The 17,582-nt window shown below is 42.3% G+C and overlaps 1 protein-coding gene across 5 annotated transcripts in view; it reads left to right on the forward strand.

The window, feature by feature from the left end:
• The window catches only part of whrn.S (whirlin S homeolog), a 34,817-nt gene that overhangs the window by 12,628 nt on the left and 4,607 nt on the right, over positions 1-17,582 (forward strand). For all 5 annotated transcript variants that reach the window (XM_041574846.1, XM_041574845.1, XM_041574844.1 and 2 more), the window contains 7 exons: positions 808-1,026; positions 1,672-1,797; positions 3,726-3,931; positions 4,571-4,607; positions 4,781-4,993; positions 5,397-5,594; positions 7,044-7,076. In XM_041574846.1, the coding sequence (XP_041430780.1) occupies positions 808-1,026; positions 1,672-1,797; positions 3,726-3,931; positions 4,571-4,607; positions 4,781-4,993; positions 5,397-5,594; positions 7,044-7,076 (1,032 nt within the window). The remainder of the gene's footprint in view (positions 1-807; positions 1,027-1,671; positions 1,798-3,725; positions 3,932-4,570; positions 4,608-4,780; positions 4,994-5,396; positions 5,595-7,043; positions 7,077-17,582) is intronic.

Genomic DNA, 17,582 nt, shown 5'->3' on the forward strand with positions numbered 1-17,582 from the left:
AGTCAGTATAAAGTCTCCTTCTCCCACCTAATTCCTATTCTGTGTCCCTGTCACCCAAATTGTCTCTCTCTGTTCTTCAATTCAGTAGGCCAGATATAGGCAAATAAAAGCTGCTAACTCAGCCCCTCCAGAACACGTAGGTTGCTTTATGGAGGCCATCAGTAGGTCCTGCCTGGTCAATATTTGGGCAGAAACTGGCTAGCTATCGTTAAAGTATGTTTGAAAATTTTATTCATGTCTGCATGTTGATGTGATCCTCCACCGATAGGTCTTAACTGGGCCAAATGATTGGATAATCCCAATCTGCGCCACGTGGGTAAAGACTTAATTGTATGGCAACCTTGGCAAATATGCCAGTATTAGCATATATATTTTCCCCATCTTCCCTAAAATATTCAGAATCTCTATCCATTCATAAATCACTATTGTCTCTGCCATGTCTACACTCCCAGCCTCAATTCCTCACATGTTCCATTTCAATGATTTCATGTTTGTTTGGCTCAGGAATTATATTGCAGGGCTGCGTGGTGTTAGAGAAACAGCGAGGGAAAAAAAGGGAGCACAGAGGCAGAACCAATAGCTCAGTGGGAGTGAAAAACAATTGTCTTGTTTACAGTGCTTGGTGTTAAAAGGAAGCGCTGTCCAAAATATTTATATTACTTTCATATACCAGCACTGCCCTGTGTACTGGAGATGATCTGAAAGAGAGAACATTGTAGATCATCTAGATGGAGTATAGAGCTGGTCCTACAGAAGATGAGCCTTTCCATTAAGTGCATTCCAGTTAAGCTTCTCTTCTTCTTTTAGGCTTTGAGGGGCTCACAGAAGCTGGTTCTTTCTGTGCTATCATCAGGCCGGATCCCTGGGGGACACACATCCAGCCACATCTACACCTGGGTGGACTCACATGGCCGAAGTGTTTCTCCGCCCAGGGGACCCCCACATCTCCAAAGCCCCTTACTGGTTGGTATGGAGCAGGAGAAAAGAAGTCACCTTCAGCTACTCCAAGAAGGTGATAAGAAGAAGGTAATGTAATGATATTTTAGAGTTTGCATCATGTCTGGTAACCCACAGCAACCATCAGACGTTTGCTTTTAAAACGGTGGGCAGCGAATGTTATTTTCTGATTAGTAATGGATTAGATTATTGTCTTTATACACTGAGGCCAATAATCATCATTTGAATAAATGCCTGATTTTATTCTCTGACCCTGGAATGAAACTAGAGCCACAATACACAGTCACCTCTATTCAGAACAATAGGGATAAAAACAAAGATAACATTATCCCGGCACCATATGGTCTACAAGGCAAACATAAATCTTGTGTCACGTTGAATCCATCCTGTTTATATGCAGACTTGAAGATCCATTTCTTTTCTCCTAGACATGAAGCTAAGAGCTAGCTACTGGTTGGTTGCTATTGGCCTCCTCCTATTTTCCACTGACTAAGTGCCCAAAAAGTAGCCATGCAGTCTGTCATTTAGTTAAATGGAATCTGTCAGACCAATAGCAACCAACCAGCAGCTAGCTTTTACCAGTCCATTGCAGTTAGGCTACTAATTGGTTGGACTATGGTCTTCTGGACTGAGCAAGCTTTACCCTTAAAGAAAGACCGAGAGATGTAGTAATGGGATACACAGATCTAATTCTGTAATTCTTTTCTTTGATAGGTGAATCTGGTACTTGGAGAAGGGAGCTCCCTTGGGTTGTTAATCCGAGGTGGAGTTGAATATTCCCTTGGCATCTATATCACTGGTGTGGATAAAGGATCAGAGGCTGAGAGTACTGGGCTAAAGGTAATGCCTGATTTACTGACACCAGAATCAGTTTCAAAGGAAGAGATAGAGATAGAAAGCCGCTGCTAAACACTTAACCAACTTGTCCATAAATACCCTGCCTGACAACCTTCCATAATGCATCTCACATGAACCACTTGTCTTCAAATACCCTGAGGCCCTTCCATGGGGCACGTCACATGAACCCATTGTCTCCAAATTCCCTGAAACCTGTCAATGATGCACCTCACTTAAATGAATAGCCTCCAAATATGCTGAGACTCTTCCATGATGAACCTCACATTAAGCAGTTGTTTATATATACACAAAATGCCATTCATTACACAAACCAATTGTCTCTATATATCCTGAGACCCTTCCATGATATACCTCAGTGCTGTCCAATTTATATGGTACAGAGGGACGGAATTTTTCTAATCTACATGGTGGAGTGCCGATAATGGAAGCCAGTGTTAGCCACTCCCTGTTTTTAGACTACACCCACTTTAAACCACACCCATGTTACCGCAAGACCATGCCCACATTAATAGCACACCAAAAAAACAAATGCTTAGTGCTCACTGCAGGGATCATGGCTGGAACTAGGGGTAGGCAAAGTAGGCGGCTGTCTAGGACGGGTTTTTTTTTTTCATTTTTTCAAGTGTTTATTTAAGAATTTGTTATCATGGTTACTCATTCGGGTGGAATCTCCCTCCTTCACCTTCTCCCTCTTGCCAGCAAGTAATAGTAATAATGGGTGGAAGAGAGCTGGCGGCCTGCTTGGTGTGGCTCCCGCTTGCTGCTCTCAGCCTTGCACAGTTGCACTGAACTGAACACATTCTTTCTATTACTATGAAAGTGTGAAGCTTCCTGCTGGCACAGCTAGATACAAATTTGAGCCGGGGGCCATATGTTTGCTGTTGCTGCTGGGCTGGGTGCTGGCACAGGTACATAAATACTTGAAGGCAATATGATGTGATCAGATTTATTTTTGGCTGCTGCTGGCACAGGTAAAGATTGGGGGCAATATGATGGCTGCAGGAGGGCTGTATGATGGATGGCTGCTGAGCTTGCTGGTACAGGTATGGGGGGCAGTATAATGAATGGCTACTGGCACAGGTATGGGGGGGCAGTATAATGGATGGCTACTGGCACAGGTATGGGGGGGCAGTATAATGGATGGCTATTGGCACAGGTATGGGGGGCAGTATAATGTGAACAATGTGGAGGGCCATATAAAGGGGGCCCGACAGTTGGACAGCCCTGATGTACCTCACTTAAATGAATTGCCTCCAATTATCCCAAGAACCTTCTGTTATGTACCTAACATAAAGCAGTTGTCTACAAATACCTGAGACCTTTACATGATGCACTTCACATGAATTAATTGTCTTCAAATATCTCCAACATGAACCAGGTGTCTCCATATACCCTGAGACCCTTCCATGAACCACCTTCCATAAAATTGTTGTCTCCAAATGTCCTGTGACCCATACATGTTCTACCTGACTTGCTTTCTTCCCTTCACTGTACTTTTTCACTACTGTCTGCATTTAACATTTTGATACAGCACAGCTGGCCATCATGTTGAGCAGCTTATAGGAGTCAATCATAAGCACATTTCAATATGCCTATAAAGTAATACGTTAAGGTTAGACAATGTTCCACCCAAGCCATGTGCTCTTCCACATGCTTACAAATCTTTTCACAGAAGAAATTGTGGCACAGGCAAAGAATTTTGAATGAAAAGTTCAGTGCTTAATTGGTTTAGCTCAAATAATGGAAACACTAATAATAATCAAGTAATGTAAGAAAGAAATATGGCCTGTTCCACAGTTTTGTCAATCTTTTGGGGATCACCAAAATCCATTCATAATCAAATATTTAGTCATGATTCCTCAAGTTCTTCACTTGTAACTGCAGAAGTATGATCATCTTTTTACCTGCAGGTAGGGGACCAGATCCTGGATATCAATGGTCGCAGTTTCCTTTCCATCCCACATGATGAGGCGGTCCAAATTCTTCGCTCCTCCCGCCACCTCATGATGACTGTTAGAGATGTGGGTCGTATTCCACACGCTCGTACCATTGTGGATGAAACACAGTGGCTCACGAGCTCCTACACAGGGAATGGAGATCCTCAACCAGCCCTGGGGTGAGTACCAGATAAACTCATCTTCTGTTGGACTTGAGAATCAAGTACTATCATTTTCCATGATGTTAAATTTAGCTCCCATGTTGGTTATTATGGTGCTCCCCTCAATTCAACCGAATCTCAATCACCATGGATTTTCACTTTGACATCCTATTCTGTCTATGAACCAGAACCCACTGTCCTTTAACCAGTCCCACCCTTCCTTATTGTTGACTTTACTCAATGCCATCCTTCCCTCTGACTGTATGGAATATCTGCCAAGAGTTTCTAGAGCACTAGAGCACTGTCACTGTAATATCCAACAAAACCAACCAGACTATATGTTGCTCCCCAACCCCTTAGATGTTGCTCCCAGTGGCCTCAAAGGTGCATTGTTTTGAATTCCTGGCTTGGAGACAAGTTTTGGTTGCACTGGGACCCCCTTAATCTAAGTTCCAACTTTGCTACAGCTAGTCCCTAACCAAAAATGGTTAAATAGTGCTGGAGCTCAGTAACACCCTGCTTTAGGGTGATGGATGGATGACTAATAGAGTGTAGTAAGAACTGGATAGCTATAGCTTGGTATGAAGTATGGATGGATAAACAAAAAGAGGACAGACTGCAACCACAGTCTCACACTTATTCTGCCTTTCTCAACAGAATCCTTTCGGATACTTCATCTGACAGCACGGTAAAGGTGAGGAACATTAATTGTGTTCTTTGTCCTTCTATGTCACTTTATTTAAATACAGTACATGCATTTTCACTAATTTAAATTCATGTGATGCTAAAACAAAGTTTGCTCCATTTGTATGTAATTCTGCATGGCAGTGCAGCTGACTCTTTTACCTGTGATGGCATGTCTTGCAGCCTGTGTTCTACCGTGGTCCAACAGGGTCACAAGTCACGCTAAGCAGCCTGGGAAACCAGACTCTTGTCCTCTTGGAGGAAAAAGCTCGACTGCTCTTGACGGAGCCTGAGAGAAGCACCATGTCCTACTACCTTCAGCAGTATAAGGACCATCACATCTCAGTCCAGGCCCTGATAATGGCCATGTTTGAACTACTGAACACTCAGGCAAAGGTAACAGCGATGGTAAAGGTGAAGTTAAGGATTTTAGGTAATTAAGGAAGAATTAGGCGAGGAGAATAAAGGGATACTGATACCTTTTTATTAATCTGGTTGCTGTGATCCAATTTACCCTGGCAACCAGACAGTGGTCTGATTTCTGGATTGGATATATAGAGGAGGGCCTGAAGGAAATGATCGATGATTAAAATAAATAAAAAGAAAGAATAAAAATGTAACTATAGCCTCTCAGATGAATAGTATTTTGGCTGCCAGGGTCAGTGCTCCCCTATTTGACAGCTCAGTTACAGGTTCAATAGTGGTAATTAATGAAACCAGATCTAGGGTCAGCTAGGGGAGGAGTAATTTACTGTTTGTGTTGTTTATTAACCCATGCATCATTCCCCCCTCCCCCCAGTTTTCACTGCTGTCTGAGCTGCGGTCCCAGATTTTACCACAGGACCTGGTTGTATTTGATAATCTGGTGCTGAAAAGAGAGATTGAGACAATGAAGTTGCGTCAGCGATCTGGAGATACAGTTTCTGTCCTGTCCCAGACATTAAGCACCTCATCCTCAGAGAGTCACCAAACTGTCAGTACAGCAAGCACCGCAAGGGTAAGGGCACTACCAATTAAAATACGCCTATGTACTCAAACCATATGTAATATGTGTAACACCGGGAACTCATGTCATTTCACTGATTCAGTATTCATAAAGAACCTACCCTATAAGTAACCCACACACCTTTCAACTTCAAAAAGAGCAAATAGCACTTAGTTACAAGCACCTGTCCAGACAAAGTCTCTGTATAGTGGCCACTATATAGAACATTCATACAGTAGCCACCCTAATACCGATACCTACATAAAAAGAGCATCAATTCAGCTCCAACTATATCTCGATACCCATCCACATAGAGCATCTAAAAGTACCCACTGTCCCAAGTTCCCTCCCCAGAACCTCTATACAGATCCACTACTCCACAAGGACATACCAACACAGAGCGACAGTATGGCCCCCACGGTCACAAGTACACAGCCACACAGAGCCTTTATACAGCCTACACTCTAGCCTAATATCTAACTCACAAAGAGCCTCTGTATAGCACCCACTGGGCCACATGTACCCTCCCACATTGAGCATTCATGTACCACCCCCAGTACCCTCCAACATGGAGTATCCATTCAGTGTCCCCTGTACCCTCCCATAGTTCCAGCACAGTAAGATCTGTAAAACCTACCATTCTGCCACAAGCACCCTTCCACATGATGCATCCATGCGCTCCAACCCCTGTGTCAGAAGTATCCACACACAAACAGAAGTACCAACCCAAACTCACTATTCATCCCTACAGTGCCCATTCTGCCACAAGTGACAATCTTTGGAGGCCTACTTGGGTAGTGAATGAGAAACTAACTCTGTGCAGTGCTGTATCACATGTTGGCACTACATAAATAAAATAATGATGATGACTTCCTTCCCCATGTACAGTGGAATCTGGAATGTCTGGTATCCAGGGTTGTCCATGGATGTATAATGCAGTTTATATATAAAGCAAATAGACAGAGTTCTACTAAGCAGCAAGTAGTAAGGCCCTACCCCTCTCACCCCTCATAAAAACAGTGTTGATGAACACAGGCTCTCCTTGTGCCATTTTGAAGCGCAAAGACCCCCATCTGTAGGCACTCATAGGCCAGGGTGCACAGTGCAAAAAACATGATGGATTGAGCCTTATTTCTTGGCACTTCGAGCCCTCTGCTGCAGTCCCTGTTTCAAGTGTCAACCACCAATGCAAGAGCAGCATACAACTAGAACAAAGGCACCCTCCAACATAGTAACATAGTCTGTTGGTTCCATTATGTCCATAGGAAATGGCACTGCTCAAGGGCCAATAGATTTAGAGCCTAAACCATAATGGACTTGTATGAAGCCCTCTGGCACTTTATCCTGCAAATGCCAACTGCCTACCAACTATGTGCCACCAATTGATGACTGTGTTTTCTATCACTCTGAGGTACCATAATGTAGCACTGTACAGTATGACTGTCTCTTCTTTCCTTTCAGGAGCGTCTCCTCTGGCTGCTGGATGTCATGGAGGTCAGTTTTGTCTGTAGGTGGAGCTGTCTCACTCTTCCTTATTGCTTGCCCCCTTCCCATCTCCATTTTTCTATTTGTGATACCAGAACTGTTTTCAAGGAGTATAAAGCAGGGCTTTGTTTGTAATATGGGCAGAGGTAGATGCTGCAAGTTTGGGATAGTGTGTGTGTGTATATAGTAAGGCAAAATGTGCAGGAGCTTTTAACTGTGGTACTAGAAGTTTAACAAAGCTAATCAACATTTAAAAGGGTTGGTCGTCATTAAATTAATTTTTAATATGATGTGGAGAGTGATATTTGCAGTTTGTTTTAATTTTTTATTATTTGTGACTTTTGAGTTATTTAGCTTTTTATTCAACAGCTCTCCAGTTTGCAATTTCAGCCATCTGGTTGCTAGGGCCCAAATTACCCTAGCAACCACACATTGATCTGAATAAGAGACTTGAATACAAATAGGACCTCAATAAAAAGAGGATCAATAAAAAGCAGCAATAACAATTTTTTAGATTGGGCCAGTGGCCCCCATTTAAAAGCTGGAAAGAGCCAAGTAAAGCAAATAATTCAAAACCTATAAAAAAGAAAGAAATTGTGTTTTTAAGGGAAATGATGATGGTTTTAAGGGAAAAGGATGTAAATGTGGGAATGTGTGTATATCAAAGCTTGACAGCTGTAAATGTATGAAAGCTGTTTGGGCTGATTATTTTGAGACTCAGAGTCCCAACCACTTTCTTCTCCAGCCATTACATTGCCCATTTGCCACTACTTAGCCCAAACTGAGTGAATATCTCCCCAGGAGCACAGGGTTATCAGTAAGTGGGTCAGTGCGTCTGCAAAATCCACTTGTGTTACAGACTCACCTTTCTTTACCTGGGGGAATGTATTACATCTGTCCTTCTGGAGGAATCCGAGGACAACAGCACAGAAATTCTTTCTGCAGATCATTATAATTATAAAAGCTTTCCATCCAAAGGCATCTCAATGTCACCCAATAGAACTGTATCCCTGTGCGTGTACAGAAACCTACCCAGTGGCGCTAGTTGATTGTCGGCACTCCAACAAGTCTGAAGAGCCAACAAAACCTTCCAGTTTCATTATTAGCAGTGCCATAAATACAATTACTGCACTTCACAGCACAATCATTTTATGGTTTTGCTAAAACTTTAGGAATAGGAACCTACCTTAAAACCAGACCACCAATCTTAAACCAAGAGCCCTGTGGTGCTACAGGGCCGGCTGGGTTTCAGCACATTCTGGCCGCATTAATCCCGGTCGCCACTTAGGGAGTGGGCCCAGGGCAGTGACACTCCCTGCTGACCAGTGTTTTGGAGTTATAATAGCCTGACCCATAGGAAATTTGCAAAGTCATGAATTTGGAAAAAATATACCCATTCACCAGTGATAAACTGAAGTGTCCAGGGCTGCCACCATGGTAGCTCTCACACACCCTCAAGGGCCTCCTGTCCCAGTTGGACATGAGCTGATGCTGCGTACCATATATTTCTTAATTGTGGTCACAGTCAGGGAATGTCAGGGAGGAGTGGCGATATTCTCCAGCGGGTCTAGGGGCCCATGAGGGCCGAGTTTTTTCTTGGTGTCCCACCAGGCTCAATCCAGTACTGCCATCTACTGAGCTGGAAAGTGCTGGGGCCCCTGGTGCACTATTACCCTAAAAGAGAGATCTGTTGAAAAATACTACAAATTCCCTATGTGGAAAAAGTTTCCTTTCATGTCCCTTAAATTCCTTTCCTATTGATCTTATTCTTTACTTCTTTCCTACTGTTCTCTAGTCATTATTCACTCCAACTATCTCTCCCATCTGTCCGTATTGATTCTGCCATGGGTCCCCCTTGTCTTCCTTGTGATTGATTTACCTCGCTTGATACTACTTCAGCTTTTTATTGATTCCCACCTCCTCTCCTTTAAGTCTTCATACTCACTTTATTCTTCTGATATTACCGTGACATTTCGGGGAAGATAAATATCTGCATGTGTGCATTAATGTATTTGACAAGCTTAATTAAGACAGATCTTGTGGTTTTATCCCTTCGCTGTCTACTCTACCTTTCGGGATTCATGTTCAGTTGAAATGACAAGGAATTAAACATTTGCTCAATTTTCTTTTTTTTTAATGACAAATGAGGAAGAATAAATACATTTGTAGTTGTACTTAGTACAACTACTTACACTCAAGCCTTTACTTACACCTTTCCATGCAGTGTTTTTTATGCCCTCTACCATACAGGATTGCATGGGTTAAAGGAGCCCATTATTCCTTAGGCTGCCTGTATCCATGATGAACCACCAGATGCCATAGATTAGCATGGTGCTGTATGGCTACCTTTCTTTTGATCTGTTCATTTGGGTCAACAGCCGAAAGCAATGAAAAGCTGCTGCTCTTCATCACATCCACACCATGCACTGGCTGACATGTTGTATTGTCAGATAAAATTTTAAAACTTGCCCAATTGTTCAGTATCATCTATGGTATGGTTTTATTGGTACATGTATGGCAAACACCAAGTCCCCAAACCTTGTCTTTCCTTAAACACTGGAAAAAGTGGGTAAGCCATTGACAGTTCACTAACAATGTATTTTTTACTGCTAATAAGAACAGAGATCCAGTGTAGAATTTCTACAAAGGCAATGCAAGAGGTTATACGGGGCTCATAGATTCCAGAGTGCCTAGTGAGAATAGCAAATTGCGACTTGTGTCAATATTGAACAGCTTAAACCAGCGGCATAACTAGCAGTTGCCCCACTGCAAAAATTGTTCACATGGGTCAGGCACAAATTCTAAGATTAGTGGCTGCAGAACTGCAGAAGGGGGATTTATGTGCAGCAGACCCAGTGGTCCGGACCCCCCTGCCCCCACCACCACAGCAGGGTCTTCTGCCATTATAGTTAACGCCACTGGCTTAACAACAGTGTTGGACTGGGGATCCCAAAGACCCACTACCCTGGCTGCCACCAAAACTCCCCCCCTACCTTAGCTTGGCTGTACATCACCACCAGGAGATACTGCCAATCTTCCCCTTTGCTGCTGCTAAAACTTGCCCCATCTGACTGCTAAACCTGTGTCTTGGCAACACTGCTCTGCAGACTCCGATTAGCCTAGAGTGTCAGGGACTCAGAGCTGAGTGGCAGTGTCTAGGGCCCACTAGATTTTCCAGTATCCCAGTGGCCAGTCTGACCCAGTGTTTTGCACATAACAAATGAGCCCTGTTTATTGATACTGATCTCACACTAAAATTAGGAAATATTGATGTAAAACAAACCATTGCTTTTCCATATTATGCAAACTGATTTCTTAAAAATCAATATTATCCTCATTAGGTTGATATTAGGGGCAATGGAATACCAGCTAAGGAAAGAGGAATGTTTATTTCCACTTTAAGGGCTGTCCCATGTTCAGCAATCAGATCAGTAGAATGCCGATTTATGTTTTGCATTAATAGAGATAAAGCAATGGCACTTTGATGGATATTACCATGTTATAGGCATTTTAAAAGAGGATTAAACTGATTCAATCGATGGATTTATGAAGCTAATAACATTTCCCACATCTTTCTTGAGTTCCTCTCCATAAAAATCATTTGCGGTTATTTAATATAAACTGTATAGCACAGTAATGCCTTCATACAAATCTGTCCCTATTCCTATATTTTATACACTCAATTCTGTTGCTAAATATATCCAGCATTATCAAAACTATAAAATCAATGGCATGCTGTGTTATTACACTTTTTCATCTTGTGGGGGCAATGAATGGCTCTGTGGGCAAACAAGAAAGCACTTGAAATCCCCATTGATTAAACGACAGTCACCTTGGGTTGGTGGTTCAGGCGATTGCTGCTTACACACGGACATGTTTTTTCTGCGTCTGACGCATGTTAAAATGTAGGTTTGTGTGCGTATAAATGCATACGCTAATTGATTCCACTATATTATGCCTGGTTGTACTCATGAGTGTTCTGAGTTGCGATCTATTTGTGATTCAGTGTGATTGTTTAGACGCAGCATGCTGCATTTTCTTGTGTTTGACGCGTGTTCAGCTATTAATAGAACAAAGGGTTGCATTTGGAATGAAAATAAACGCACACAAAAAATATGCTCACCTAACTGCCTCTTTGTAACTGTTGCAAACGCTCCTAGGGAAACCAATCCCACAGTTTGTGAGCCATTGCTTTAGTCAGTTATAAGGTTTATGGAATTGCCTTTTAAATAGGGAGTGATAACTTTTCTTTCCCTCTATCTTACTGATCCCCAACCAGTGTCTCATGAGCAAAATGTTGCTCATTTCTTTCCCTCTTTCTTACTGATACCCAACCATTGTCTCATGATCAAAATGTTTCTCATCACCCTTTGGATGTTGCTCCCGGTGGCCTCAAAGCAGGTGCTTATTTTTAAATTTCTGGCTTGGTTTGCATAAAAAACAGGTGCACTCCTAGTAGCTGTGTCATACTGGGCCAGCAGGACACTAGGAGAAAACCTGATGGGCCTGGCCCTTGTGTGCTCCGCTGGCCCAGACTCGGTCCTTGCGTGGAAGCCGAAAGTATCTTCCGACCTCCCTCCCTGGACCAGCGTGGCTGAAAGAAAAATAATGTAGACGCAGGGAGGGGGGCCAGAGGGAAATTTGCGTCTGGGTGGGGGGCCCGGGGGGGGGTCACTGCCTAGTAGAGCCTCCTGTAGGCTGCCAGTCCACATAGGGGGCAACAAATAACCAATCACAGATCTTGTTTGTTCCCCCAGGCACTTTTTCATGCTTATGTTGCTCCCCAACTCTCCTTACATTTGAACAGGGCAGGAACTAGGGGTAGGCAGAGTAGGCACGTGCCTAGGGCGCAAAGCTGGGAGGGCACCAGGCACGTACCTCCTCTGTCGCCTACCCCATTGTCCGGTTCCCTTCTCTTGCCGACTTTTGCGCTTCTGCGCATGCGCAAATTCGCGCGTGCGTACGCGAGCGTAAATACGCGCATGCGTATGCGAGCGCAAATGCGCGCACACTATACAGGCGCTGCGAGTGCCGGGCCTGCCTAGGGCGCCTGCCCAGCGTGGCCCGGCACTGCATTTGAATGTGGCTCACGGTTAAAAAAAAGGTTGGGCACCCCTGCTCTATACCTATCATGTACACTTGTTTGCCGTCATTGAGAAGTCAGACCTGTATTGCCTTGTGCTGCATTAAGCGCTTGCTAGCTTGGCCTTTTTTCAAAGTGACTCCTCTGCATTAAACTTCTCAGTAACACTCTGCCCTTTTCAATGCTGTTCTCTGAATTACAATTCTCATTTATCAAAAGCAGTTTTATTCAGAGAGCAGCAATAGATAGGGTAGCAATTTGTTTTTAATTGAATTTTCAGTATAACTACCTGAGATGAATGGAAACCTGACGGTGTTAAGTTCCCATACTTGACATCAGGGGGTCAAACAATATTGTATTGTATGACCTTTTTCATATAAAGGAATTTAACCTGAAATAATATATCCATGGAGCAAGCAATTGGTTTAATAGCAGAGCGATTAAAGAGCCATATTGGGGATTTGGGTTCTGCCACTCAATTCTGTGATGCCAAACTGCACACAGTCCTATTTACTTTTAAAAATAAAATCCACTCCATGTATAAATATAATCAATATATAGGTATGGGATTCGTTATGCGGAAACCCATTATCCAATGCTTTGTTTAATCCACAAATCCTTGTACTTGATCCCAACTAAGATATTATGAATCCTTATTGGAAGCAAAACCAGCCTATTCGGTTTATTTAATATTTACATGATTTTCTATCCAAATTACGGAAAGATCCTTTATCCGGAAAACCCCAGGTCATGATCATTCTGGATGACAGGTCCCATACTAGTATTTGGTAATTTGTTCTGTTGTGTTCATAGACAGATCAGATCCCATAACTCCAGAAGCATAAAGCAGGCCATACATGGGCAGATCTGGCTGTTTGGAGCGATTACCAAATTGATAGAGCTAATAGGGAGGGTCCTTACAGACTTATGGGGAAGGTAACATACACAGTCTTACTTGATTATCATTCAATAGCGTAGTTTGGCATATGATATTGGATGTATGGTAAATTTAAGAGTAGCAAAATAATGATATGAAACAACTACATATTAATGTAGCCATCTGCATTTAAAGCTAATGAACATTTCTACTGATTTGAATTTCCTGGTTCTTGACTTTTGCCTGTTATTGAACATTGATTATTGATTCAAGCCGTCTGCCTCTATCCTTTTGCCTATTCTTCGACTACGTTTTGCCTAATCCTTGCCGGTTCCTCGCTTACGGACTTGTTACTAGTATGCACACTTACTCCTTGTTGGTTTCGGCAGCAGAAAGCCCGGGGCCCCAAAAGGGCGTGGGTGAACACCTGGAATCCACATTGATTCCCTGTGCATGTGAGCGTACCCAACACTGTTCAAGGTTCCAGATAACATGAACGTTACAGGTAGAATGGCATCCTGTTGGCAACAGTTGAACTAGGGTGGCCTAGCTAGTAAAATACCAGCCAAGGGATAGAACCTACCCCTGCTATACCCAATGGCCACTGCTTCTGTTCCTGCCAACCCTCTGTCATCCCACCCTTACCTCTAAATCCCTCCCTGATCTGCCACTTTATGTCATCACCCTGCCCATTTCTGACACCATCCCTCACCTTTCTCTCCATATGGAATTTTTTTTTAAATATGGCACCCCTAATGTCGACTGTCATTGCTGTATGATTTTTTAGATGCCCATATAATCAGGGTTGGGTTGGGACATTGGGGACCACCAGGACTATGACTTGAAGGGCCCTCCAAACTACCGAAGGGCCTCCCTTCCAGGCACCTGGTGACCATCGTTGCACCTAGTTCATTCATAATATATGATAATATCACAAGTGTGTTAGTAGCTCTGCACTGAAGCCCATGGTATGGCTTCTCACAGCAGTTCTCTTGTTCTTCCCATGCTAATTAGAGCTGACCAATAAGCATAAAATGAGCCTCGTGAGTAGAAACATATGGTCTGTGCATGCATACTTGGCAAGCAGAATGCAAACGTTTGATAATTTGCCCTATTTTTATCTCATCTACGTATTATAAGAAGCAGATGGTCTAGGTTATTCGCCTTGGCCTCAGACAGAAGAACATATTTTTGTCAGTCCACAGATTTGCTTGTGTTGGCTGAATTTCCAGACAACCAAATAAATGCACTCATCATTGCACACTCTCTGGAATGCAAAGCAGTTCCACATCTATAAATGAGAATATCCTTAAATAGAATGGGAGTTATTTATGGATCTTATGAATGCAGAGTCCAATGTGGGTTGTGACATCCATTCTCAAGTCTGAATGACGTCACAATAGAGCACCTGCTTACCTTAATTAATACACAAATCAGAGTTTATATTACTGCACAGTATACAGAATTGTAGGAGGTGACTGATTTTTAAAGAGATCTTGTAACACCCCAGGATCCAGCTTCACCCTCTATCCATCCCTTAAGTTGCATTATCTAAATGCGCAAATTAAGGAGTGGTGGTAGGCACAGGTTCACTACCCTTTCAACCACTAGCTAAGCCTAGGGCCCTACACAGCCTTATCTGCTTATAACATTGATCATATGCCAGATACATAGTCTATAACAAACCACAGCTTAGAAATAACATTCTCTAACTTAAGAAAAAAATCCACTGCACTGAAATTCCTACATTATTTTGATGACTACAGGTTTTATAGTCCACTTACTATTCTGTTTTCCTATTCCGTCCATAACTAAATGCATTTTATTTCATTAGTTTTTAGGTGAACCGCCGGCGCCTTCTTGTTGTTTGTTGCCTTGCCAAGTAAAGTTAATGTATTGTAAGGCTGTGTATTAGGCCTCAGAGTTTAATTTGGTGATTTGAATTTAAAAGCCATGCTGCCTGTAAATACAAGATTGCTTTGCATCAGGGGCAGGACCTGTGTAGCATTGGAATTAGATTGGCATTGGCATGCCGAAACTGAGGTTTGTCAGTAGAAAATGATCTGGTATCCTAGAGGTGATATGATATAAACATTACTATAAAGAGGAGCTATAACTATAGAGGAAGAAGTACCAGCAACTGATAGGGAATCTAGGTGATAAATGGGGCCCAGGGCACTAGCTGACTCCCAATTGCAATATATCTTTTTGAGTCTTATTGTTGTGTTTCCATTAGCAACTATACGAAAAGAGAAAAATAGAATTCCTGTGTTATGAGAAAAGGTTGGGATTGTTTACACTGGAGAGGATGTGCTTGTAGTTCATTCTTTCTGGCCATTCCATAGGTGTAGAATTGTCATGTTCCATATTTGTTAATTCATTCATCTAGACCGCAGCAGCTATAGTAATGGCCTACAAGCACAACATGTACAAAACCAGTGTCTGACTGGAGATCCTTGGGCCCACTGGAGGGCCTTACCTCCAGGGCTCCATCAACACATACCACCTATTCCCACTGACCACCTCTAGCCCCCTCCATCATGCAGATGCCACCTGCCCTACCATCACAAGACTCTATCTGCCGCTAACACACCTGCCACCCGATGGACCACAGGAAGTAGTGCCCACTAAGATTTCTCTTGGTATTTCTGTGGGCCAACTCAACGCTGGTCAAAATTCTGGTTACATCCTTCAAGATAACCTTTTGTGTCCTGTAATCTCAAATTACATAAAGCTTATTTTATGGGTTTCAGTAAGCTAGAAGAATAGTAATAGAAAACCAATTGATGTGATATGTCACAGAAAAGAACTGTAAATGATGAAGAAGAAGGTACATTTTTCAGAGGTTAATATATAAACGTGCAGGAGATAATACGGCCTAAATTGGGGTCACAATTTTTTGAAAATAATATAAATATAAAACTGCAGTGGATAGATGTTTTATCTGCATAGAAGTACTTGCCTACTTATGTATGCACGGCTTCCCACCAACAAGATATGCTTGGCTGACACAAGACATAGTCTCAAAGTACTTAGTGACAATGAAGATAAACAAACAGCCTGGGCTAAATGGCATTTAGCCATGCATTGCAATTTCTCCATACTCTGAGCTTGTTTGAAAGGGTAAATATACCTCATCTTCAAATGTATTTCATCTTCCTTTATTCCCTAAAATTGACAGTATAGTGTGGAGGTTATACTTTATTTTTACACATTGAATTTTGCAAAGGATTGGTATGCAGCACAGCATATGATTGTATCGGTCTGTTGGGCTGCTCTTGTGGAGGTGAGGGGTTTCTAAATGTAGTGGGATATTGAGCTGGTTGAAGAATCATGCGCAGATAGTAGTTATCATCAATTCATTCGCTAATTAGAATGAGGCTATAAGAGCTGCGTGGAAGGATTCTAAAGTCTTGAGACCACTTTCAATTTTTAATGAAGTAGGCAATGAAAGCTGTGGCTCTGCTGGACAAAGAAACGTTGAACTGCCGAGGCTATAGGATATCTGACATCTTTACAAGGAGTAATGAAAATTTACTGTTGATAAAGTCATTTGGGGGATATATAACCTTGCAGAAAACATGTATCTTTAATATGAGTAAGTGCAAGTGACATTGAAATCCCTAGTCCAGCACAAAGGCCAGTGGCTTAACTAGATGATACTGGGACCCACAGCAAATTAATTTTAGGGCCCCCAAAATATAAAGGGTGTTATGTTTTGGGTAGCCGAGGATGAGTAGAGTATAAAAGTGCTTTATTAGCAGACTCCTGCAGCCATTACACAACAGTAACTTTCACTTTTAAGCTGTACAAGTATGTATAGTATAAGTCTGGGCACAGTGACATCTACAGGCCATTTGTATAAACACCACATATTCCCCCTATAGTAGGAAAGCATTTTGGCAAATGTAATAAACAACAACAATGCATCTTAAAGCAATAATATACATTATTCACATAACATAGTCCTGGGTCCATGCAGTTGCAGTTGACATCAGGAGTAGGAAAATGTCCTTCATCAAATGGAGCTTCTCCAAAGTCATATCTAACAGGAGCAAGACGACTTGCATTCCATATGCATCCATCAGACAGTTCATATGTGTATGGTCCTTGCTGGTGTCTCACGTCAAGTGGTGTAGTAAATTTAGATTGTCCTTGTTTCAGTAATCCTGGTTTCTTAATTCTGACTAAAGATCCAGGCTGAAAGTGCACTTCTCTTGCACCACGTTTTCTGTCAGTGTAAGCCTTACATTTGGCTTGTTGACATTTCACAATGTCAGCAGTAGACGATTTTGTAGGCACAGTATTTTGTGGAAGTTTGATGTCTGCAACATGTAACTTAGTGCGCATCTGTCTGCCATGTAATAATTCAGCTGGAGCAATGTTTTTGGTAGTCGAGGATGAGTAGAGTATAACAGTGCTTTATTAGCAGACTCATGCAGCCATTACACAACAGTAACCTTCACTTTTAAGCTGTACGAAGTATGCATAGTATAAGTCTGGGCACAGTGACATCTACAGGCCATTTGTATAAACACCACAAAAGGGTTGTCCT

This window comes from Xenopus laevis, chromosome 8S (assembly GCF_017654675.1).
Source record: "Xenopus laevis strain J_2021 chromosome 8S, Xenopus_laevis_v10.1, whole genome shotgun sequence".
Classification (NCBI taxonomy): domain Eukaryota; kingdom Metazoa; phylum Chordata; class Amphibia; order Anura; family Pipidae; genus Xenopus; species Xenopus laevis.